The following is a 26,339-nucleotide window of genomic DNA, read 5'->3' on the forward strand; positions in this document are numbered from 1 at the left end:
GGGTGACGAATAACTTGTGTACGTTGATACAGCAGGAGTAGGAGCCGTTTATTGTAGGACAGGAGCAGTATTTATACATTCCACACAGCTTATCTAATTAGCATAAACTAGATACATCAGTCAACCAATCAGGAATCTCTACACTTAATGGCTCGCTTTTGTTACTTCTCAAACCACTCCCTCTGGCATTTTGCCAGGCACCATCCAGACTTGTTTACAAACTTTAACATTCCCCTGACAAAATTCCAGGTGTTATTTTGACTTATTTACAGACTCTAACACCAGTGGCTTGAGAGGTTGAATCAGGAGGATCATGAGTTCAAAGCCAGCCTCAGCAACTTAAAGAGGCAATTGTAAGACCCTGTCTCTAAATAAAATATTAAAAAGGGCTGGGGATGTGGCTCAGTGGTTAAACCCATCAGAGTTCAATCCCTGGTGCAAAAAAAAATATTAAGAGTAAATTATAATTTTAAACAAATGGAATCTTGGGCATTAGTCATGTGATTCAGATGGTCTCATACAAATATGATTATTTATTTTTTTTTACACTTTGAGAATATGAATGGTGTTTTACTGTATCACCAGTTTTGGGTGATTTTACTGCATCTTGAATATCTGTCATTACAGGTAAAGCTAGCTAACTGGGTTTCATGGATAGTAGACTGGTTTATTTTATTCTTTTACCTGAGTTACCTGTTATCATTTTATTTAAACAAAACATTTCACTAATCAAAAAAAATAGATCCTACTCTCACAATAGTCATTTATTCATGTAGTCAGTCAGTCATGATACATATATAAAGTGACCACTTGATAAATGCTCAGGAATCATGAAATTTGCTAAGTAAGACTCTTTGAACTACCAAATAAATCACCAATACTAAGATAGGCTGTCAGAGATTTTGAGCATATATTGAATTTTCAAGCATAGGGGGATGTGTCTATCAAATTATTGATCACTTTTATCATCTGTGAAAAACATTCCAGTCTGATCAAACTTATGTTGAGATGATATATTTTTTTAAAGTAAGGAAGTAAAACTCAGTAGGAATCATGAGAAAATACAACTTTGCTTGGCAATAAACTAATCAGAATTCTAACTAAATAAATGGTTCTTCAATAGAAAAAAATCTCATAAAAGAAAGAAGATAATTAATTCAATGTCTGGAAAATCAAGTAGACTTTCCATTGAAATTTTAAATGCAAGTTAAAAAAAAGCAAATGTCAGAATGCTTCTCAATAGCTATCTATAACGTACTGACTTTAAAACTATAAAATTATTTTGATTTGATCTATTGAGCTTATGTTACATTTTATTAAACATATTTTGATTGTCTAGTAGAGATCTTTAATATTTAATTTTATGTTGTGGAATACTTTAGAAAACTTGAATACTGGAGATAATGAAGTCATTTTTAGGAAATATATATATATATATATATATATATATATATATATACACATACATATACATATATATATACACACATTTATAGGTATATATGAATATGCACACATATATACACATATATCAAACGTTTACTTTTTTAGCTGCAATGACTGATTTTTCTCTACGTTCCATAAAGTGTGAGTGCCTAAAAAGTAACTTCAAAGTTGCAACACAAAAGAGTCAAAAAATTATATGAGATTAATAAATACCCATCCATAAACATTATTGCATTAATCAGTGTCTTAAAATGAATTTTTAAAGTATATCAGAGATATTAGGAGTGAAGAAACAATAGGGATATTTTTGAGGGGTGAAACTATTTTCTGTAAAACCAGTTTATTTTGCTTCAATATGATGCAATAACTTAGTAAGGACTCTGAGCGCCGCTGTTCACCAACCAGGGGAAAAATGGTGTGATGAAATCCGACAGGAACCACCGAGTTTACAGCACATACAAAAAAAATCCGGCAGTTTCAGACAAGCCCTCTTTCAAGCTGCGCCATAGTCAAGCCTCTGTACAGCTGAGTTCTGGGTCTCCCTTCCGAATACAGAGGAGTCCACTCAGAAACATCTGCATTCAGCAGGACATCCCGACTCTGCTCAGGGTCTAAGCAAGATCAGCAGGACGACAATGGCGGCTCGGCAAAGGGGCGAGAACTACAAAGGATTCGTCCTCCTTTCCATACTCCTGGGGACATGGTGGGAAGCCTGGGCAGGACAAATTCTCTACTCCGTGACAGAAGAGACAGACGAAGGGTCTTTTGTGGGTCATATAGCAAAGGACCTGGGTCTGGAACCCCAGGAGCTGGCGGGGCGCGGAGTCCGCATCGTCTCCAAAGGTAGGAGGCAGCTTTTCTCTTTGAACCCGCGAAGCGGCAGCTTGGTCACCGCAGGCAGGATAGACCGGGAGGAGCTCTGCGCCCAGAGCGCGCGGTGTCTGGTGAGTTTTAACATCCTTGTTGAGGATGAAATGAAACTTTACCCTATAGAAGTGGAAATATTTGATGTTAATGACAATGCTCCTAGATTCTTGATGGAAGAAATAAACGTAAAAATAATGGAGAATACAGTTCCTGGGATGCGGTTTCCGCTAAATGAGGCTGGAGATCCAGATGTGGGCACGAACTCCCTCCAGAAATACCAGCTCAGCCCCAATCGCCACTTCTCCCTGGTTGTGCAAAATGGAGACGATGGAAATAAATACCCAGAATTGGTGCTGGAGCAGGTGCTGGACAGAGAGGAAGAAATGACTCACCACCTGGTCCTCACAGCCTATGATGGTGGAGACCCACCCTTATCTGGCATCCTGAATATCCAAGTGACAGTAGTGGATGTGAATGATCACACACCAGTCTTCTCTCTACCCCAGTACCAAGTGGCTGTACCTGAGAATGTACCAGTGGGCACAAGACTTCTCACAGTAAATGCAATCGACCCAGATGAGGGAGTCAACGGGGAAGTGACATATTCTTTTCGAAAAATAACTCCAAAACTTCTACAAATATTCCATCTGAACTCCCTTACAGGAGAATTATCAACTTTAGAAAGCCTGGATTATGAAGAATCTAGCTTCTATGAAATTGAAGTTCAGGCTCAGGATGGTCCTGGTAGTCTGACAAAAGCTAAAGTATTAATCACAATTTTAGATGTAAATGACAATGCTCCCGAAGTGACTTTCATGTCCATAAGCAACTCAATCCCTGAGGACACACCTCCTGGGACAGTAATTGCTCTTTTCTACCTCCAAGACAGAGATTCTGGAAAGAATGGAGAGGTGACTTGCACTCTTCCAGAAAATCTGCCTTTTAAGTTAGAAATATCAATTGATAATTATTATAGATTGGTCACAGCAGAAAACCTGGACCGGGAAAAACTCTCTTTGTACAACATCACACTGAAAGCCATAGATGGTGGGACTCCTCCTCTGTCCACAGAAACACACATCTCCATACATGTGGCAGACACCAATGACAACCCACCTACATTCTCTCACTCCTCTTACTCCATCTACATCCCTGAGAATAACCCCAGAGGTGCCTCCATCTTCTCAGTGACTGCACATGACCCTGATAGCAACAAGAATGCCCAGGTCACTTATTCCTTGGATGAGGACGCCACCCAGGAGACATCAGTGTCCTCCTACATCTCCATCAACTCTGACACTGGTGTCCTGTATGCACTTCAATCCTTTGACTATGAGCAGTTTCGCAACCTACAACTGAGAGTGACTGCACATGACAGTGGGGACCCACCTCTCAGCAGCAAGGTTTCATTGAACCTGTTTGTCCTGGACCAGAATGACAATGTGCCGGAGATTCTGTATCCCACTCTCCCCACAGATTGGTCCACTGGGGTGGAGTTGGCTCCCCGCTCTGCAGAGCCTGGTTATCTAGTGACCAAGGTGGTGGCAGTGGACAAAGATTCAGGCCAGAATGCTTGGCTGTCCTACCGCCTGCTCAAGGCCAGTGATCCAGGGCTTTTCTCTGTGGGGCTGCATACTGGTGAGGTACGCACAGCACGTGCCCTTCTGGACAGAGACACACTCAGACAGAGCCTGGTTGTGGCTGTCCAGGACCATGGCCAACCACCTCTCTCAGCCACTATCACATTCACTGTGGCTGTGGCTGACAGCATACCAGATGTCCTGTCTGAATTTGGCATCAATGGGACACTTATGGACCCCAGTGATTCAGATCTTACACTCTACTTGGTGGTGGCAGTGGCCACTGTCTCCTGTGTTTTCCTTGTCTTTGTTATTGTGCTGCTTTTACTCAGACTGCAGCGCTGGCACAAGTCACGCTTGCTCCAGGGCACAGGTGGTGGGTTGGAGGATTTGCCTGCCTCACACTTCGTGGGCATGGATGGGGTGCGCACTTTCCTGCAGACCTATTCCCATGAGATCTCCCTCACATCAGATTCTCGGAAGAGCCACATTATCTTTCCCCAGCCCAATTACGTGGACACACTCATCAGCCAGGAAAGCTGTGAGAAAAATGATTCTTTGTTAGCATCCATAGATTTTCATGAATGTCAGAGTGAAGTACCAAGGAATCAGGTGAGTTCAGTTCTTCCTTTATCTTTATTTCCATGACCATTATGTTTTCCAAGAAATGTTCCTATTATTTGTAAAACAAATATTTTGAAGATAAGGGTTAAGAAAGCTTGAAGGAGGTAAAAAGTTTACTGGTTTATTTAATTGTTGATAATTTAATATAGAACACAAAGGTTATGGTACCTAATTTGAAAGGTAGTGAAAGCCTTTTGTACAAGATTATTAATAAGTAAGCTGTTGTATTTTTACCTTTCACTTATTTTCCACTTGGTTTTCTTGCAAGCATATTTAATTTTTTTCAGTGCTGGGAATTAAACTTGCCTCGCTCATGTTAGGCAAGTGCTGCACTGCCGCAGCCCGGCTGGCTGGGCAAAATAAGCGGGGGGTGACGAATAACTTGTGTACGTTGATACAGCAGGAGTGGGAGCCTTTTATTGCAGGACAGGAGCAGTATTTATACATTCCACACAGCTTATCTAATTAGCATAAACTAGATACATCAGTCAACCAATAAGGAATCTCCACACTTAATGGCTCACTTTTGTTACTTCTCAAACCACTCCCTCTGGCATTTTGCCAGGCACCATCCAGACTTGTTTACGAACTCTAACATTCCCCTGGCAAAATGCCAGGTGTTATTTTGACTTGTTTACAGACTCTAACACTGCACTACTGAGTTACATCCCCAGCCCCACCACTTGTTTTTCTTTTTTCTTTTCTTGTTTCTTTAGTAATACAAATTTGTTTATTGGTTCTTTGTAGTTATACCTGAAAGCAGATCCATTTTTATATGATTATGCAAGCATGGAATATATTGTATTCTAGTTAGAATCCAATTTGTATGGATGTCCATGATGGTGGGATCCACTGTGTTGTTTTCATGTATGTACATGGGAAAATAATGTCAGACTCATTCTACTGTATTTCCTTTTCCTATCCCCCTCCATGCCTTCTGTCTCCCACTGTGTAATCTACTGAACTTCTGTTCATCCCCTCACTCCTTTATTGTTGTGGGTTAGCTTCTACATATCAGAGAAAACATTCAACCTTTGGGGTTTTTTTAGAGATTGGCTTATTTTACTTAGCATTATAGTTTCCAGATCCATCAATTTTCTGGCAAATGTCATAAATCATCTTTCTTTATGGTTGAATAATAATTCATTGTGCATACATACCACAATTTATTCATTCATCTGTTGAAGGTCACCTAGGTTGATTCCATAGCTTAGCTATTATGAATTGAGTCGCTATAAACATTGATGTGATTACATCACTGTAGTATGCTGATTTTAAATCCTTTGAATATATATATATATACAGGAGTATATATATATATATATATATATATATATATATATACAGTATATATAACTGGGTCAAATGGTGGTTCCATTCCATGTTTTCTGAGGAATCTCTATACTGTTTTCCAGAGTGGTTGCACCAATATGCAGTACCACCAGCTTCTTAACTCGTGTGTTTTATAAAAGAGAATGAATTATTGAGTCTTTCTCTGTGTGCTAGGTTAGGAAGAGCAAAACATACTTCAGCTGCCTTCTCAGGATTCTCTTTATGATTTGAGTCTCTAAAAGGTTATTAAGGATTTTCCAGTCTGAAACTTTTTTCTGTGTTCTTCTTCCACTTCCATGTACCTTAGCTTGGTGGCCTTAAAAATTGTGATGGCTTCCTTATCTATTTTAAAGTATCTAAGAAAGCTGGGATGCTACTAGAAAGTGAGATTGACACTTAAAGAATAAAATGTGTCAACTTTCATTAACATCTGTATAAAAGACACAGTGTCTAATGCCATACTAAAGGTCATTGGACAAAACCAATAAAATGTCAAACAAAATATTTCAATTTGTAACTGGCATTTATGAAATGACACTTGCATGCTTTAACATAGAATTCCAAGGTACCATTTTAGTGGTATATCCATGTGGAGTATTCTGAAGGCTCCACAAGTGGGAGATTGGAGAAGCTGGCTCTACAAAACAACCATCTCTTGCACTCAAACTCTAGAACAGTAGTCATTTTTATTTATTGGGTATGCTGAAAATTTCAACTAGAAACAACCCAATCTGGGACTACTTCTATATTCTTTTGTATAGCGTTTTCATGAAGTTTAATACTTCAGATGATGATCATCTGTAAGAGGTGGATAATAAGATAATCTCAATTCCTGGGATCTTTCCAGTGTTAATTTAAAGGATATTTTTCCAGTGTTGTATTTGGTAGCATTTTCCATATAAGAAATAGTGCAATGGCATGAGAGATATTTCACTCATTCTGCAGGGTTCAGATGTGCAATCACTTTACAAAAGAACACTACTGATATTGTGTGAGAAAATGTCATCTGGCAGAAATATGATTATCATGCCAGATAAAGAAAATTTCCTGATCAAAATTAGATAGATGTTTAAAATTATTTTTACATAAAGGGGAGAAATTATCACTAAATTCACAGAGCCATTGCAAGCAAACTTTCCAAGGATCTAGAAATTCTGAGATCATCATCAGGTATAAAATAAGTTCGGGGTGGAGACCAGTGTTAGAGTACAAAAGACCTCAGTGATTTCATGTTGAAAGGCAAAATATTATTTCTGAGGTCTGCGGATGTATCTTAGTGGTGAGGGCTTGCCTAGAACACATGAGGCCCTGGGTCAATTCCTGGTGTCACAAAAATATGTATATATTATTTCTTTGGTGTCTTTGAATATTGACATTATATTTTGTGACCTAGAGAATGATTGCATAATAGGAAAGGAATAGACTAACATTCAGACAACCTCGTTTCTTTTCCTGAGATAGTGGGAATGAGAATCAGGTAATATTTCTGAAAGGAAATCACTGAAACTCTTTTAGATAAAGAGATGTATTTGGAGATAAGTACGAATTGCATCTTCTTTAAAACAAATCTCAGCATTATTAATGTTCTTTGGAGAAAAAAAACACCAAATTAACCATCTTGAAGAAAGTAGAAAAGTGGGTTGAAACCTTAGGAGCAAAAAAGGGGGACATTATCCACTATATTACAAATGGCTAAGTGTGTAAAACAACTACTCTATGATGGCTTATGCCAAGTTTGTTGCAGTCATCTTTGTATCACTAAATACATATTTGAATATTGTGGAATGTAGGAGCCACAGAAAAATATTTATGTACTAAATATACGTGATTTTCCTAAAAGCCTGAAAAGATGAGGTAAAGCGTGTCTGAAATTATGGTTTAAAACATTATTAAACATATACACGAACCTACATAGTTTCAGTTGGACACAATGGTCCTACACAATGGTTAAACTGAAACAGTACAGGCTGCAGTTTCGTCCTGTGGACTCTGGGCGCCGCTGTTGTCCAAAGAGGAGAGCTTGGAGCTCACCATCTCCTCGCGCAACCGCAGCGCGCTTTCCAGAGCAGCTCTATGTGACTCTTCAGTGCCAGCCATTACACCGCTACTTCCCACGGAAAAAGAAGAGTATTTTTTTCTGGACTGGATCTGGAACTAAGTCCTTTCGGAGCTCCGAATATCTGCAATACGGAGATCATTCGTACTCCAGAGTCTCCTGACTGGTGAGCAAGCAGAGGGGAGCAAGAGGGATGGGGAGCGGCGCTGCGGAGAGGGGCCAGACTCACAGGCGGCCAGTGCTCCTTCCCTTCCTACTGTCTTTGTTCTGCCGGGCGCTCTCTGAGCAGATCCGCTACAGGATTCCCGAGGAAATGCCCATGGGCTCGTTAGTGGGGAACCTCGCCAAGGACCTAGGGTTCCGTGTCCTGGAGTTACCGACTCGAAAACTGCGTATCAGTTCAGAGAAGTCTTACTTCGCTGTGAGCTCAGAGACAGGGGAACTGCTTGTGAGCGGCAGGCTAGACAGGGAGCAGATATGCGGGAGGCAGCCAGTTTGTGCTCTGGATTTTGAGGCTGTTGCTGAAAATCCACTGAACTTTTACCACGTGAGCGTGGAGATTGAGGACATTAATGACCACGCGCCAAAATTTGCGCATGTTTTCTTTGATCTGCAAATAAGTGAGTCTGCTCAGCCAGGCACACGATTTATATTAGGATCGGCCCACGATGCAGACATAGGTACCAATGCACTACAGAATTACCAACTTAGTCCCAATGAATATTTCTCACTCGTGAGTAAAGAGAAATCAGATGGCAGTAAATACCCGGAGATGGTATTGAAGACACCTTTAGACCGGGAAAAGCAGAAATCCTACAGCTTGACATTGACTGCTTTGGACCTGGGGGAGCCACCTCTCAGCAGCACTGCACAGATACAAGTCCTAGTGACTGATGCCAATGATAACCCTCCAGTGTTCAGCCAAGAGATATATAGGGTGAGCCTCCCAGAAAACGCACGTCCAGGAACCACTGTGCTTCAGGTGACTGCTACCGACCAGGATGAAGGTGTCAATGCCGAAATCACTTTCTCTTTCAGCGAAGCTGGCCTGAGACCTGAGTTTGACCTGAATTCTAATACTGGAGAGATTATTATTCTAAATACATTAGATTTTGAAGAGATCAAAGAGTATTCTTTTGTTTTAGAAGCAAAGGATGGTGGAGGAATGATTGCACAATGTACAGTGGAGATAGAAGTCCTAGATGAAAATGACAATGTCCCAGAAGTGATATTCCAATCGCTACCCAACCTAATTATGGAGGACTCTGAGCTAGGTACACTCGTTGCTTTGCTGAAAATCCGTGACAAGGATTCTGGTCACAATGGAGAAGTTATTTGTAAATTAGAAGGTGATACTCCATTTAAAATACTCACTTCGTCAAGAAATACATATAAGTTAGTGACGGAAAGGGTTCTAGACCGCGAGAAGAACCCAGAGTACAACGTAACCATCACAGCCACTGACCGGGGTAAGCCGCCTCTCTCTTCCAGCTCAAGTGTCACCCTGCACATTGGTGATGTAAACGACAACGCTCCAGTTTTCCAACAGGCCTCCTATGTAGTCTACGTAGCAGAAAACAACCCTCCTGGAGCCTCCATCGCTCAAGTCAGCGCCTCCGACCCAGATCTGGGGCCCAACGGCCAAGTCTCCTACTCCATCGCGGCCAGCGACCTGGAGCCTCGGGCATTGTTATCCTACGTGTCTGTGAGCGAACAGAGCGGCGTGGTGTTCGCACAGCGAGCCTTCGACCACGAGCAGCTTCGATCCTTTGAGCTGATTCTGCAGGCTCGTGACCATGGTTCGCCCGCGCTCAGCGCCAACGTGAGCCTGCGCGTGTTGGTAGGCGACCGCAACGACAACGCGCCGCGGGTGCTCTACCCCGCGCTGGCGCCCGATGGCTCAGCGCTCTTCGACACTGTGCCGCGCGCCGCGGAGCCCGGCTACCTGGTCACCAAGGTGGTGGCGGTGGACGCGGACTCTGGACACAATGCCTGGTTGTCCTACCACGTGCTGCAGGCCAGCGACCCCGGACTCTTCAGCCTGGGGCTACGCACTGGCGAGGTGCGCACTGCTCGCGCCTTGGGCGAAAGGGACGCAGCCCGCCAGCGCCTGGTGGTCGCTGTGCGTGATGGTGGCCAGCCGCCTCTTTCGGCCACCGCCACGCTGCATCTGGTCTTCGCGGACAGCCTGCAGGAGGTACTGCCAGACCTCAGTGACCGCCCTGTACCCCCTGACCCCCAGGCGGAGCTACAGTTCTACCTGGTGGTGGCCTTGGCCTTGATCTCAGTGCTCTTCCTCCTGGCAGTGATTTTGGCTATTGCCCTGCGCCTGAGGCACTCCTCCAGCCATGAGGCTTGGGGCTGCTTTCAACCTGGAATGTGCACCAAGTCTGGGCCTGTGGTTCAGCCCAACTACAGTGAGGGAACTCTGCCTTATTCCTATAATCTCTGCGTTGCACATACGGGAAAAACAGAGTTTAATTTCCTACAAAGTAGTGATCCACTGAGTTCAGGACAAGATATACTCTGCAGTGAGTCACCAGGAACTTTGTTTCCACTTTGTAATTCCAGTGAGTCAACCTCCCATCAGGTAAGTTTCCATTGATCATGACCTAGTATTCATTTTCTACCCAATTCTCCATGTTCACAGGAAAATACACAATTTTCTATCTTGTGAGAAAGTTGTAGTGAGAGGCAGGGGTGAACTAAATAAGACAACATTTGCCTAACATTCAGGCCTTTGATTCAATCTCTAGTACAGCCAAAAAATAAATAAATAAAAAGTGTGGTCAGTTAAAAAGCTTTCATTCAGTTCTTCAAAGGATGAGTGAAGCAGGAGTAATTATATAGCTTATAGGTGTGTCTTACCAAGCTCGGGTTTACAAAGCAGTCAATGTGTGGTTTAACTACCAAGTGAAAACCTTAGACAAGTATTAACTTATTAACTCTCCCCTAAGAAGTTAATAGGATTTATCCATAAGTTTTTCTTCCTGTAAGTTAAAATTGTATACAATTAATACATTTTTAACTTGGAAATGCTATAATATAAAAATAGTCATTTTTAAAAAATCCTTAAAGCAAAAGATTTTCATCCAAAACTAGATTTTTATTCAATATTTTATCTATGGTTTCCTTTCCTATGGCATCTGCTGTTTTATTTCTTATGTTTACTTTCTTCTGGAATAAGGAGTCAATCTGGGCTTTTATTCCAAGGACCCCTTTTATGTAGTGTGTATGTGGTGTGTGTGTGTGTGTGTGTGTGTGTGTGTGTGTGTGTAACCATTTACTTAGCAGAAGATTCATTATGCTTATCAAAAGTTTGAAAGCAGATTTTTCTTACCTGCGGCATAGGGTTTTCAGGGCCAGTCTGCATTGAAGCCCATTTAGTAGTTTCCATCAAAGAAAAGGCAAACAATGCTTTGCCTCTGTTATTCCTCTCTTATACACTTCTAATACATAATGCTAAACTGTCTTTTTCAGCCCTAAACTAACTTGCCCAATGATCTTCTAATCATTCTAGTACATTTTGAATAGGAGTAGCTTTGAATGCTTCAAATTTTTAGACAGTGTGCCAATCTGATGTAAATATTAAAATATATAGGAATACCCTAAGATACCATCTCACTCCAGTAAGATTGGCAGCCATTATGAAGTCAAACAACAACAAGTGCTGGCGAGGATGTGGGGAAAAGGGTACACTTGTACATTGCTGGTGGGACTGCAGATTGGTGCAGCCAATTTGGAAAGCAGTATGGAGATTTCTTGGAANTCTCTCTCTCTCTCTCTCTCTATATATATATATATATATATATATATATATATAGAGAGAGAGAGAGAGAGAGAGAGAGAGAGAGAGAGAGAGGAATGATCATAGTGCATTGTCTCAACTATTTGTTAGGTATTCTTTAGCAACTGCATTATTTAATAGCTACTTTTAAAAATACTGAAGGAAAGAGAATTTTTGTAGTAGCACTTATTGTTTGACTTCTTAGTGATAATTACGTGTTTCTTACTTTCTATTGTTGTTTTTATAAAACAAGCTAAAACCAACTTTGGAATATTTGTCTACCTTAAAAATTAGTCTGCTTTAAAATACAATCATCTCTCTTTGGTTAAAGAGATGGAATGGAGATTTGCTTTTGGTTGTATATTCATTTGTACTTTTCAAGTATTTCCTATTCAATTAAAATATAAAGATTAAAGATTAAAAATAAATATTTTAAATGAAACAGTAAGACAATATAATCTCTGATAAAATATGAATTGCAAAAGGATTTCCTGATAAAGTTTCACAATGTTAATTTGAAAACAAGTATCAATGTGTAATCAAAATAGCATTTAGAAAGAAAACTTAAAAGCAACAACTCTCTAGGAAGCTAGAATAATGATTAATTTTATACCAAATAAAACAACTTCTGAATCAATCTTCAATAGGTCTGTTTGAGTTTAAAAATTAAGTCATTTTCAGTGAACAACTGAAGTTGTCACTTATTGGATAACATATATTGAAGAAACTTACAGTAAAGCTTAAGACACAATGTGAACAATTGTTGTATTTCTTTTAAGAGGAGCAAATATATTCCACGAAAGTGAGTAATTTAATATAAGGCTATTCCAAAAATCAATCATTTAATGCTTTCTAAAACCTTCACCCCTACTTTCTCCTACCTCTTTGACAATCTCTTTTAAAATATGCATTTAGAGACAAATTAACTAAATTCAAAACAAAGTATAAAAAGCAACTAGTATTTTTTTCCCCTCACTATTACATATCTAAGTAATCTGTATCTAAGTGCAGTAACTGCTTAGGACTCCAAGCGCCGCTGTTCACTTACTGGGAGAGAATTGTAACCGGAAGGCCATCTGATGTTCCGTGCTCACACATCACAAAGACTGGCAGCTCCCAAAACCAACTGCTGGGCTGCAGCGAAATTCAGTCCTAAATTTAGGGCTTCCCTAAATTTTCTGTAACATTAAGATCTCCACGACTTCCCCAAAAAGGTAAACAAGACACATATGCCCCGGGAATATTCTGAAAGGATCCTGTAGCGAAAGAACAATGGCGATTCCAAAGAATCACCAAGGACGTGGCGAGCTGGTCCTGCTGTGCACACTCCTGGCGATATTGTGGGAGCTCGGGACAGCACTGATTAGCTACTCGGTTCCAGAAGAGGTGGACAAAGGCACCTTGGTGGGCAACATCTCCAAGGACCTGAGACTGGAACCCTGGGAACTGGCAGATCGCGGAGTCCGAATTGTCTCCAGAGGTAGGACGCAGCTTTTCTCTCTGAATCCACAAAGCGGCAGCCTAATCACTGCGGGCAGAATAGACCGGGAGGAGCTCTGCGCCCAGAGCGCACGGTGTCTTGTAAATATTAACATCCTCGTTGAGGATGGAGGAGAACTCTTTGGGGTAGAAATAGAAATAACTGATATTAACGATAATAACCCAAAATTCCATGTTGACGATCTGGAAGTAAAAATTAATGAAATCGCTGCTCCTGGAGCTCGGTACCCACTCCCAGAAGCCATTGACCCGGATGTGGGCGTGAACTCCCTGCAGAGCTACCAGCTCACCCCCAGTCACCACTTCTCCCTGGACGTGCAAACGCGAGACGATGGAACCTTAAACCCGGAGCTGGTGCTGGAGCACACTCTGGACCGAGAGGAAGAGGCTGTTCACCACCTGGTCCTCACCGCCTCGGATGGCGGCGACCCACTTCGCTCTAGCACAGTGCGCATCCAGGTGACAGTGCTGGATACAAACGACAATGCCCCAGTGTTTGCTCAACCGATTTACAGAGCCAAAGTCCTTGAGAACGTGCCACCAGGCACCCTATTGCTTACAGTAAGAGCTAGCGACCCGGATGAGGGAGCCAACGGAAAAGTGGCATATAAATTCCGGAAAATCAATGAAAAACAATCTCCCATATTCCAGCTTAATGAAAATACTGGGGAGATATTTGTAGCAAAAAGTCTAGATTATGAAGAATGTTCATTTTATGAAATGGAAATACAGGCTGAAGATGTGGGAGCACTTCTCGGGAGGACCAAAGTGCTAATTATGGTGGAGGATGTAAATGATAATAGACCCGAAGTGATCATCACGTCTTTGTTTAACCCAGTATTGGAAAATTCTCTTCCTGGTACAGTAATTGCCTTCTTGAATGTGCATGACCAAGACTCTGGAAAGAATGGGCAAGTTGTTTGTTACACACATGATAATTTACCTTTTAAATTAGAAAAGTCAATAGATAATTATTATAGATTGGTTACGTGGAAATATTTGGACCGAGAAAAAGAGTCTACTTACAATATCACAGTGACAGCATCAGACCTAGGATCCCCACCTCTGTCTACTGAAACTTATATCACCCTGACTGTGGCAGACACCAACGACAATGCACCCATTTTCCCTCATGCCTCCTACTCAGCTTATATTCCAGAGAACAATCTGAAAGGAGCCTCTATTTTCTCATTGACTGCACATGACCCTGACAGCCAGGAAAATGCACAGGTCACTTATTCTGTGACTGAAGACACCATCCAGGGAGCGCTCTTGTCCTCCTATGTCTCCATCAACTCCAACACTGGTGTCCTGTATGCATTGCGCTCCTTTGATTATGAGCAGATCCAAGACTTGCAGTTACTGGTAATTGCCAGTGACAGTGGAGACCCATCACTTAGCAGCAATGTGTCACTAAGCCTATATGTGCTAGACCAGAATGACAACGTGCCTGAGATCCTGTACCCAACCCTCCCCGCTGATGGCTCCACTGGTGTGGAGCTGGCTCCCCGCTCAGCAGAGCCTGGATATCTGGTGACCAAAGTGGTGGCAGTGGACAGAGACTCAGGACAGAATGCCTGGCTGTCCTACCGCCTGCTCAAGGCCAGTGAGCCAGGACTCTTCTCAGTGGGGCTGCACACTGGTGAGGTGCGCACAGCAAGAGTCCTGCTGGATAGAGATGCATTCAAGCAGAGTCTCATAGTAACTGTCCAGGACCATGGCCAGCCTCCCCTCTCAGCCACAGTCACACTTACTGTGGCAGTGGCCAACAGCATCCCTGAAGTCTTGGCAGACTTGAGCAGCATCAGGACGCCTGGGGTCTCAGATGATTCAGACCTCACACTCCACCTGGTGGTGGCAGTGGCTGTTGTCTCCTGTGTCTTCCTTGCTTTTGTCGTTGTGCTGCTGGCACTCAGACTTCAGCGTTGGCAAAAGTCTCGAATGCTCCAGGCCTCTGGAGGTGGACTGACAGGTGTGCACCCCTCACAATTTGTGGGCATTGATGGGACACAAGCTTTTCTTCAGACCTATTCCCACAAGGTCTCCCTCACTGCAGGCTCTCAAACAAGCCATGTTATCTTTCCTCAGCCTAACTATGCAGATATGCTCATTAGCCAAGAGAGCTATGAGAAAAATGATTCTTTGTTAACATCCATAGATTTTCATGAGTGTAAAGATGAAGTTGCTCAGGTGAGTTCAGTTCTTTTTTTACTTTTATATTTCAAAAGAATTTTATTTTATCTAAATGTATGCATTTTGAGATGTTTTGAAGATGGTTGAAGGTAATTTTTAAGGCATGCCACCAAGTTTGGGGTATGTGGTGATATTACAAAATTGAACTCTGAGGCTTGGATATGGATTAGTGGTAGAGTATTTGTCTAGCCTCTATGAGGCCTCAGGTTCTTCATTCCCAACATCTCACACACACACACACACACACACACACACACACAAAATTGAACTTGAATGTCATAGGTTGTTTCATTTGCTTTCAATTGTTCAACCTTCATTTGCTTTCAATTGTTCAATCTTTTTATTCCTTTCACTATATTACTCCTATTATCACTCATTCAGTTAAGAATTAGTTAGCCACCTACACACAGTTAATATATTCTAAGATATATTATATATAATGATTGTCTTTAGCCTATACCTAGACTCTTGAATATTTATTCACTTTAAATATCTTTTGAACTCTGATTCTGCATCTGGGCCCATCAAAGCTTTACTACTTCTTACTGTATTTAAAACATAAACACATCTGACAGGGTAGATCTTGGTGGGAGGTAAGACTGATTCATAAATGTTAAGTGTTTGGTAATAGTCACCCTTTCCTGAGTCTATACCAATGGAAATATGGAATCTAAAGCCTGGAATGAGCCTTTTCCAAAAGTGAAAGAACTAAAAGTGAAAGCATCAAAATCAAATCTGAAATAAAACATTCCTTTAAACTACAGAGAGTGGATTTTGTAAAATACAGAAGAACATATTTCAATAGAGTTCCAAAGAGCTTTTTAGGTTGTATTTCCATATAAAATGATGGAAATTTTTAAAAATTTTTTAAAAATTTTAAAAACAAAAGTTTCTTGTACACAAATTAAAAATGATTCCATCTGGACTAAACATCTTCTATATTCCTTCTTATAGCATCCAAAAAAAAAAAAAAAAACACCTATGCCCTGATTTGATCAAAAGATGTAGATGTGATGAATCTTTTTTTTTTTTTTTTTGAAGTGCTGGAGATTAAACCAGATCCTTGTACATGCTACAAAAGAGCTCTACATCCCCAGCCCAAGATAAATCTTTTGTTATTGTTATTTAAAAAGCTATTTTCCTATGGTTATGCAGCGTTCCATCCTGTGTCACATATATATCAAGGTGGGAGTTAACTTCCTACTCTCTGTAGCATCTGGGTCCACAGTGATTTCATGAGACAACTATATTACTGACATTTTGCAATTTAATAGAGGGTAAGGAAAGTTGTCCTTATAGAAAAAAACCTTTGCTTTCCTTAAAGATGTTGTTTTAAAACATTGAACAAAGGGAGTAAAAGGTTAGAAAAATGTCACTAATTTCAGTAAATTTATGTAAATAAACTTACCATGAATTAAATTTCTCCAATTCTGAAATAATTACTTTAGTATAATGCAGGTACATAGATAGGGAAATAATGCAGTCTGTTAGAATATCCCTTTGTGACTTTATAATGCAGAATAGTTCACACAGTAAATTTTAATAATGAATTAATGGCCCATCCAAGTGGTGCATGCCTGCAATCCCAGTTGCTCAGGAGGCTGAGGCAAAAGGCCTGCAAGTTTGAGGCCAGCCTCGGCAAATTAGTAAGACTTTGTCTCAAAATAAAAAATAAAAATAGGGGTGGGGTTGTGGCTCAGAGGTAGAGTGCTCACCTAGCATGTGTGAGGAACTGGGTTTGATCCTTAGCATCACATAAAAATAAAATAGAGATTGTGTCCACCTATAATTAAAAAATAAATGTTTTTAAAATAAAAATAGCTGGATGTAGCTCAGTGATAGAGGATCCCTGAGTTTAATCTCTAGTGCCCCCCAAAACAAATGAATCACAACTTTGCAAAATTAGTTTTCAAAAGTATTGCTATTCCTGAATATATATATATGATATGAAACAGTACCAATTGCCTAAAATGGAGAATCATGGGAATCGATGCAAGAAGAAAAAAAATAGTTTCAACATATTATAGCTACAAAAGAAAAATGAATTTGTAAAATCAGTAGACTTTAAAGTCTGAGGGCAAGATCCCTGCCTTATTCATTATTGTATTGTAACTCACAAGGGCAATACTTGGCTTTAGATAAGAATTCAATATATGTGGAATGATCTAAGAATGGAGATATACAATGTGCTGCTTCCAACCATTTGAAAACAAGAGGAAAGATACTTGAAAGAGGGCTTTACAATATGTGGTAAATATATTGACATAAATGGCTGGGGTTGTGGCTCAGTGGTAGAGCGCCTGCCTAGCACGTGTGGGTTAGATCCTCGGCACCACATAAAAATAAATAAACAAAATAAAAATATTATATGTGTGTATACGTATATATACATAAAAAATGACTTATTTAGACAGACTACTGGTTAAACTGAAACAGCACAGGCTGCAGTTTCACCCTGTGGACTCTGGGCGCCGCTGTTGTCCAAAGAGGAGAGCTTGGAGCTCACCATCTCCTCGCGCAACCGCAGCGCGCTTTCCAGAGCAGCTCTATGTGACTCTTCAGTGCCAGCCATTACACCGCTACTTCCCACGGAAAAAGAAGAGTATTTTTTTCTGGACTGGATCTGGAACTAAGTCCTTTCGGAGCTCCGAATATCTGCAATACGGAGATCATTCGTACTCCAGAGTCTCCTGACTGGTGAGCAAGCAGAGGGGAGCAAGAGGGATGGGGAGCGGCGCTGCGGAGAGGGGCCAGACTCACAGGCGGCCAGTGCTCCTTCCCTTCCTACTGTCTTTGTTCTGCCGGGCGCTCTCTGAGCAGATCCGCTACAGGATTCCCGAGGAAATGCCCATGGGCTCGTTAGTGGGAAACCTCGCCAAGGACCTAGGGTTCCGTGTCCTGGAGTTACCGACTCGAAAACTGCATATCAGTTCAGAGAAGTCTTACTTCACTGTGAGCTCAGAGACAGGGGAACTGCTTGTGAGCGGCAGGCTAGACAGGGAGCAGATATGCGGGAGGCAGCCAGTTTGTGCTCTGGATTTTGAGGCTGTTGCTGAAAATCCATTGAACTTTTACCACGTGAGTGTGGAGATCGAGGACATTAATGATCACGCGCCAAAATTTGCGTATGTTTTCTTTGATCTGCAAATAAGTGAGTCTGCTCAGCCAGGCACACGATTTATATTAGAAGTAGCAGAAGATGCAGATATTGCATTAAACTCTCTACAGAATTATAAACTCTCTCCAAGTCCTAATTTCTCACTGATAAATAAAGAGAAACAAGATGGTAGTAAATACCCGGAAATGATATTGGAGAAAACCTTAGACCGGGAACAACAGAGTTTCCATCGTTTAATCCTGACTGCCTTGGACGGTGGAAATCCACCCCTAAGTGGCACCACTGAACTACGGATTCAGGTCACTGATGCCAATGACAATCCCCCTGTATTCAACCAAGAAGTGTACAGAGTCAGCCTTCGGGAAAATGTGCCTCCAGGCACCGCTGTACTGCAAGTGTCAGCCATCGACCAGGATGAGGGAATCAACTCAGAAATTACTTATTCTTTCTACAGAACTGGGCAAGTCTTTAGTATAAATTCAAAGAGTGGGGAAATTACGACTCAAAAGGTACTGGATTTTGAAGACACTAAAGAATATTCTCTCTTAGTAGAAGGGCGGGATGGTGGAGGACTGGTCTCACAATGTGCTGTTGAAATTAACATTCAAGATGAAAATGACAATAGCCCAGAAGTTACATTTCATTCTCTGCTTGAAATGATTTTAGAAAATGCAGTACCTGGAACACTAATTGCTTTGATCAAAATCCATGATCAAGATTCTGGGGAAAATGGGGAGGTTAATTGTCGATTAGAAGGTGAAGTCCCATTTAAAATAATCTCTTCATCTAAAAATTCTTATAAGTTGGTAACGGACAGGAACTTGGACCGAGAGCTGACCCCGGAGTACAATGTCACCATCACTGCCATTGACAGGGGCAAACCGCCCCTTTCCTCCAGCATATTGGTCACTTTAAACATTGGAGACGTCAATGATAATGCTCCAATTTTCCACCAGGCCTCCTATGTAGTCTATGTAGCAGAAAACAACCCTCCTGGAGCCTCCATCGCTCAAGTCAGCGCCTCCGACCCAGATCTGGGGCCCAACGGCCAAGTCTCCTACTCCATCGCGGCCAGCGACCTGGAGCCTCGGGCATTGTTATCCTACGTGTCTGTGAGCGAACAGAGCGGCGTGGTGTTCGCACAGCGAGCCTTCGACCACGAGCAGCTTCGATCCTTTGAGCTGATTCTGCAGGCTCGTGACCATGGTTCGCCCGCGCTCAGCGCCAACGTGAGCCTGCGCGTGTTGGTAGGCGACCGCAACGACAACGCGCCGCGGGTGCTCTACCCCGCGCTGGCGCCCGATGGCTCAGCGCTCTTCGACACTGTGCCGCGCGCCGCGGAGCCCGGCTACCTGGTCACCAAGGTGGTGGCGGTGGACGCTGACTCTGGACACAATGCCTGGTTGTCCTACCACGTGCTGCAGGCCAGCGACCCCGGACTCTTCAGCCTGGGGCTACGCACTGGCGAGGTGCGCACTGCTCGCGCCTTGGGCGACAGGGACGCGGCCCGCCAGCGCCTGGTGGTCGCTGTGCGTGATGGTGGCCAGCCGCCTCTTTCGGCCACCGCCACGCTGCATCTGGTCTTCGCCGACAGCCTGCAGGAGGCACTGCCAGACCTCAGTGACCGCCCTTTGCCCCCTGACCCGCAGGCGGAGCTACAGTTCTACCTGGTGGTGGCCTTGGCCTTGATCTCAGTGCTCTTCCTCCTGGCAGTGATTTTGGCTATTGCCCTGCGCCTGAGGCACTCCTCCAGCAATGAGTCTTGGGGCTGCTTTCAACCTGGAATGTGCGCCAAGCCTGGACCTGTGATTCAGCCCAACTACAGTGAGGGAACTCTGCCTTACTCCTATAATCTCTGCGTTGCACATACGGGAAAGACAGAGTTTAATTTCCTACAAAGTAATGATCCACTGAGTTCAGGACAAAACATACTCTGTAGTGAGTCACCAGGAACTTTGTTTCCACTTTGTAATTCCAGTGAGTCAACTTGCCATCCTGAAGCTCTAGCACCGGTGAGTTCCATTTAAGTTTTTAAAACTTTTCATCATCCATCCATTTTCTGTATTAACATGGAAATACTGTATATTTTCAGATCTATTGAGTTGTCTTTGGAAGTTATAATTTCTGTTCCTCAAAGAAATTGTGAAGAATTGAATTATGGGTGGTTGAGTTATGAGTGCTTATAAAATATAATACAGATCCCAGGGAATATTAAAAGGTTACAGGATTTACAAAGTATGAGAGTGAGCTCTTAATAATTTGGCAAAAAGATTGGACATAGTTTCTCACTTCTGTCAAAGCTAATAATGTTTACCCATTGATTGTCATCCTTTAGCATATATGTAAATATTATGTAAATATGAAATTTAGAGTAGAAAATCATTTAATTCATTCTTTTTTTCTAAATTTTTTTAGTTGTAGATGGACACAACATCTTTATTTTATTTATTTATTTATTTGTTTGTTTATTTATTTATGTGGTGCTGGGGATCAAACCCAGTGCCTCATGCCTGCGAGGCAATTGCTCTACCTCTGAGCCACAACCACAGACCCTAATTCATTCTTTAAAGACACAGCTAATGATATCTTCCTTTGCCAAGTTTACTGAAAGATTCCATTCCTTTGTATTGTTTATTTCTCATGTCTAGTTCCTTTATATTTATGGTTCTTTGACTTCACATTAAATGCATGAAAAATGCTACATGTGTTTGTGTGTATGAAAGAGACTCACTTAAATCATAAGCTCCAAGTCATTAAATTCTTTCAGATTTTGTTGGATGCAAAATCCTAAGGAAAAAAAATGTACTTCCTTGTTAGAGTACTTGCCTAGCATACATGAGGCCCTGGGTTTGATTCCCAGCACCACAAAAAGAAAAAGAAAAAAAAGTGTAATGTCTAGATGGAGGATGGAAATGGAAACTGGCTCTATCCTATGTGTTCGTTTGAATCTTCCAAATGCCATATCTGTATATGTATCATGTATTCACATAGAAAGCTAAACTTTTTTGAAATAGAAGAAAAGTTTGAATAATCGCAAAAATGTGGATCTTAAAAACCACAGTCCTGGGGCTGGGGATATGGCTCAAGCAGTAGCGCGTTCGCCTGGCATGCCTGCGGCTGGGGTTCGATCCTCAGCACCACATACAAAGATGTGCCCGCCGAAAACCTAAAAAATAAATATTAAAAAAACACAATCCTATTAAACTTTAGCAATATTAGGGAAAAAATCTATAATTATTGCCTAGTGAAAATTATTTTTATGCTGGGTATGGTTTTTCATACCTGTGATCACAGGTAGTCAGCAAGCTGAGCCATAGAATCACAAATACAAGGTCAACCTTAGCAACTTAGCACTATCTTGTCTCAAAATAACAAATAACCAGGGTAAATAAATGATTTGATATGAAAAAAATAAAAGGGGCTGGAGATGTAGCTCAGTGGTAAAAGCATCTCTGGGTTCAATCCTCAGTACCACCCCCCCCCAAAAAAAAATGTTTTCATGACACAAGTTTTAGAAGAAGCTTTTCTTCAGGAACTTTACCATCAACCTAAATTAACTTTATAAAATAATTTCAATGTGATTAATCAGTTCATATATATTCATTCAATATAATGATATGATATACGTCTATAAATAGATAACACAAGTTTAAAATTAAGAAAAATATGAATATATGAACATATTTCCAAAGAGAACTACATATCATTACTTCTGCAGACTAACAGATATATAGAAAATAAATTAAGAATCATAAAAAATAAACTACAAGAATTTACATATCTATATTGTGTGTAGAATTCTACCAAAAACAAAGAAAGTTAGGTTGATACTAATATTTTTAAAAAGCTGGTGATTTTATACTTAATGAAATTTCATTCCATTTCATTTACAACTCAAATAACACAAATGGTAATGCTTTTCAAATGTGAATGCTAGAAACAATTTCAAAAGTCCAAAATCAAATGAGAAAAGAGAATTCTTAGACTATGATCAAATTTTGCATATCTCGCGGTGCCCTGGGGGCACACGCCTGCAGTCCTAGATACTCTGGAAGCTAAGGCAGCAGCATCGCATGAGCCCAAAAGGAATTCAAGACCAGTCTGAGCAATACGGCAAGAACATATCTCAAAAATAAAGGAATATTTTAAAGTTGAATATCTCGGTGTAGTAACGAGTTAGGACTCTGAGCGCCGCTGTTCGCCAACTTTGGAAACTCGGCTCCTTTCAGATCTTTACACAAAGCCCCGCCTATCCCACAAACTGGCTCCCGAGCTGCAACGAAACTCAATCTCTTATTTCGGGGCACTCCGGCATTCTCCTGAGGAAAAAGATCACCAGACGGTGGAGGAGGAAGAGAAGAATCTAATGCGTCAGTGTACACGGTAAGCATTCTGAGAGAATTCAGTAGCAAGGCAACAATGGCAGCTCCAACCAAACGCCAGCCTTGCAGAAGACTGGTCCTGCTGTGCGTGCTCCTGAGGACGCTGTGGGAGGCCAGGGCCAGTCAAATCCGCTACTCGGTGCCCGAGGAAAGAGAAAAGGGCTATAATGTGGGGAATATCTCCAAGGACTTGGGACTGGAAACCCGGGAGCTGGCAGATCGCGGAGTCCGAATTGTCTCCAGAGGTAGGACGCAGCTTTTCTCTTTGAATCCACAAAGCGGCAGCTTAATCACTGCGGGCAGGATAGACCGGGAGGAGCTCTGCGCCCAGAGCGCACGGTGTCTGGTGCACTTTAAAGTCTTGGTTGAGGACAGCGTAAAACTGTACGGAATAGAAATAGAAGTGCGTGATATCAACGACAATGCACCAAAATTTGAGGCTGAAAATCTGGAAGTAAAAATTAATGAACTTGCTGCTCCTGGAGCTCGGTACCCACTCCCAGAAGCCATTGACCCGGATGTGGGCGTGAACTCCCTGCAGAGCTACCAGCTCACCCCCAGTCACCACTTCTCCCTGGACGTGCAAACGCGAGACGATGGAACCTTAAACCCGGAGCTGGTGCTGGAGCACACTCTGGACCGAGAGGAAGAGGCTGTTCACCACCTGGTCCTCACCGCCTCGGATGGCGGCGACCCACGTCGCTCTAGCACAGTGCGCATCCAGGTGACAGTGCTGGATACAAACGACAATGCCCCAGTGTTTGCTCAACCGATTTACAGAGCCAAAGTCCTTGAGAACGTGCCACCAGGCACACTATTGCTTACAGTAAGAGCTAGCGACCCGGATGAGGGAGCCAACGGAAAAGTGGCATATAAATTCCGGAAAATCAATGAAAAACAATCTCCCATATTCCAGCTTAATGAAAATACTGGGGAGATATTTGTAGCAAAAAGTCTAGATTATGAAGAATGTTCATTTTATGAAATGGAAATACAGGCTGAAGATGGTGGTGGATTGAAAGGACGAACCAAAGTGCTAATTATGGTGGAAGATGTAAATGACAATAGACCCGAAGTGACCATTACATCTCTATTTAGTCCAGTGAGGGAAGATGCTCTTCAGGGAACAGTTATCGTTCTTTTCAATGCACACGACCAAGATTCTGGGAAGAATGGTCAGGTTTTCTGTTCCATCCAGGAGAATCTGCCTTTTAAATTAGAAAATTCAATAGAAGATTATTACAGGTTGTTGACAGCCCAAATTCTTGATAGAGAAAAAGCCTCTGAGTATAACATCACAGTGACAGCCACAGACAGAGGAATGCCACCCCTATCTACGGAAATTCACATCACCCTGTATGTGACTGATATCAACGACAATCCACCTGCCTTTTCTCAAGCCTCCTATTCTATCTACCTTCCGGAAAACAACCTCAGAGGCACCTCCATCTTCTCAGTAACTGCCCAAGACCCTGATAACAATGAAAATGCTAGGGTTACATACTCCTTGGTGGAGGATACCATCCAGGGAGCTCCTCTCTCTTCCTATGTATCCATTAACTCTGAAACTGGTGTGTTGTATGCACTGAGATCATTTGACTATGAGCAGTTTCGAAATCTTCAAATACAGGTAAGGGCAAGTGACAACGGGAACCCACCACTCAGCAGTAACGCATCACTGAGCCTTTTTGTGCTGGACCAGAATGATAACACCCCTGAGATCCTGTACCCCACCCTCCCCACTGATGGTTCCACTGGGGTAGAGCTGGCACCCCGCTCTGCAGAGCCTGGATACCTTGTGACCAAGGTGGTAGCAGTGGACAGAGACTCAGGACAGAATGCTTGGCTGTCTTACCACCTGCTCAAAGCTAGTGAGGCAGGGCTCTTCTCTGTGGGGCTGCACACAGGTGAGGTGCGTACAGCAAGGGCTCTTCTGGATAGAGATGCTATAAAGCAGAGCCTTGTGGTGGCTGTGCAGGACCATGGCCAGCCACCTCTCTCAGCCACTGTCACATTCACTGTGGCTGTGGCTGAGAGTATCCCCAATATCCTGGCTGACCTGGGCAGCATGGAGATCCCTGCAGATTCCAGAGATTCTGACCTCACGCTCTACCTGGTCGTGGCAGTGGCTGCTGTCTCCTGCGTCTTCCTCACCTTTGTCCTTATTCTGCTGGGGCTCAAGTTTCGGCGATGGCATTCCTTGCATCTGCTACAGGCTGAAAATGGTGGGTTGACTGGTCTGCCCACCTCACACTTTGTGGACGTGGAGGGGGTGCAGGCTTTCCTGCAGACCTGTTCCCAGGAGTTTTCTCTCACAGCTGACTCTAGAAAGAGCCACATTATCTTTCCCCAACCCAACTATGCAGACATGCTCATCAGCCAGGAGAGCTGTGAGAAAAAGGAGACTTTGTGCCATTCACTTGATTCCAAGTTTCCTATAGAAGACACTCCTTTGGTTCCCGTGAGTTGGATTTTTTTTTTCTTTACTGTCTGTAACTACTTTCTCATTAACTGTTCTTATTTGAGGTAGCACAGATTGATATTAATGTTTCTCACCCTTTATATTTTCACTGAGCATGATTTTGCCCAACCATATAAAGGAGGCATTAATTGGTTGCATCATTGATGTAATTTTCACTTTTTCATAATAATTATCCTAGTATCAAAGAAACCGTTCTTCATGGGGCAGCTGTCATTGGCCTGCAGGGGTGTGGGCTATTGAGGTGATATTGCTTGATTGGTTATAATAGTTCACTACTAATTCTCTAGCTGGATTTCTCTTCCTGAAATTTATTAAGTATTTTTATCTCCAGTGTCCCCATTGTGAAAACCTTATCCCTAAAACCATTTCTACTGTGATACTATGTTGTAAAGGTAAATTAATTAATTTTCTTAGAGGAAACAGCTGAAATCCCAGGTTTACTGCTTCCACTCTTCTTTTTCTATGATGGGAAACCACCCCCATTGAGCTGTTGTTTTTTAGATCATAAGTGTGTAGAGAATGTATTTAAAGATCTTTTCTGAGGAAGATCCAAACTTCAGTTATTTATTTCCAAACCATAACAAAGCATTTTTTTATTCCTTTAATGGTGAAAATTGTGTCATCCTCTATTCTATATACTCAAATAATTTCTTAATGCTATAGAGTCAAATTATGAAGAGTAGTTTGACACTCTTCTTTCCTATAGTATATTCTTGCTCAAGAGAAGTTTCTAACTGAACACAGTGAAATGACCAAGTAAAAGGAATTAAAAAGTATTCTTCAGCTCTATCTAACTTCTGGCTTAATTCTCCAAACTTTAAGACTAGAAGTGAACCTGAATAGGGGATATAAGTTAGAAAAATATTCTCAGAAAATGCTAGGGAGATTCTAGAAATATTTTACTGGGTTTTAGCTATAAGGAAAAGAACATATTATTTAGTATAATTTTAAACATAATGTCAACTTTCAAGT

The 26,339-nt window shown here is 41.9% G+C and overlaps 1 protein-coding gene across 11 annotated transcripts in view; it reads left to right on the forward strand.

The window, feature by feature from the left end:
• The window catches only part of LOC107142049 (protocadherin gamma-C4), a 157,439-nt gene that overhangs the window by 37,623 nt on the left and 93,477 nt on the right, over positions 1–26,339 (forward strand). The window contains exon 1 of one of the 11 annotated variants that reach the window (XM_048811678.1): positions 1,524–4,505. The exons of 6 other annotated variants lie outside the window; for them this stretch is intronic. In XM_048811678.1, the coding sequence (XP_048667635.1) occupies positions 2,082–4,505 (2,424 nt within the window). In that variant the 5' untranslated portion in view covers positions 1,524–2,081. Of the gene's footprint in view, positions 1–1,523; positions 4,506–7,784; positions 10,496–12,124; positions 15,383–17,804; positions 20,516–22,182; positions 25,347–26,339 lie in introns of those variants that run through there. 4 more of the 11 variants (XM_048811687.1, XM_048811684.1, XM_048811686.1 and 1 more) reach the window with 4 other exon arrangements.

Source organism: Marmota marmota, unplaced genomic scaffold, assembly GCF_001458135.2.
Source record: "Marmota marmota marmota unplaced genomic scaffold, marMar, whole genome shotgun sequence".
Classification (NCBI taxonomy): domain Eukaryota; kingdom Metazoa; phylum Chordata; class Mammalia; order Rodentia; family Sciuridae; genus Marmota; species Marmota marmota.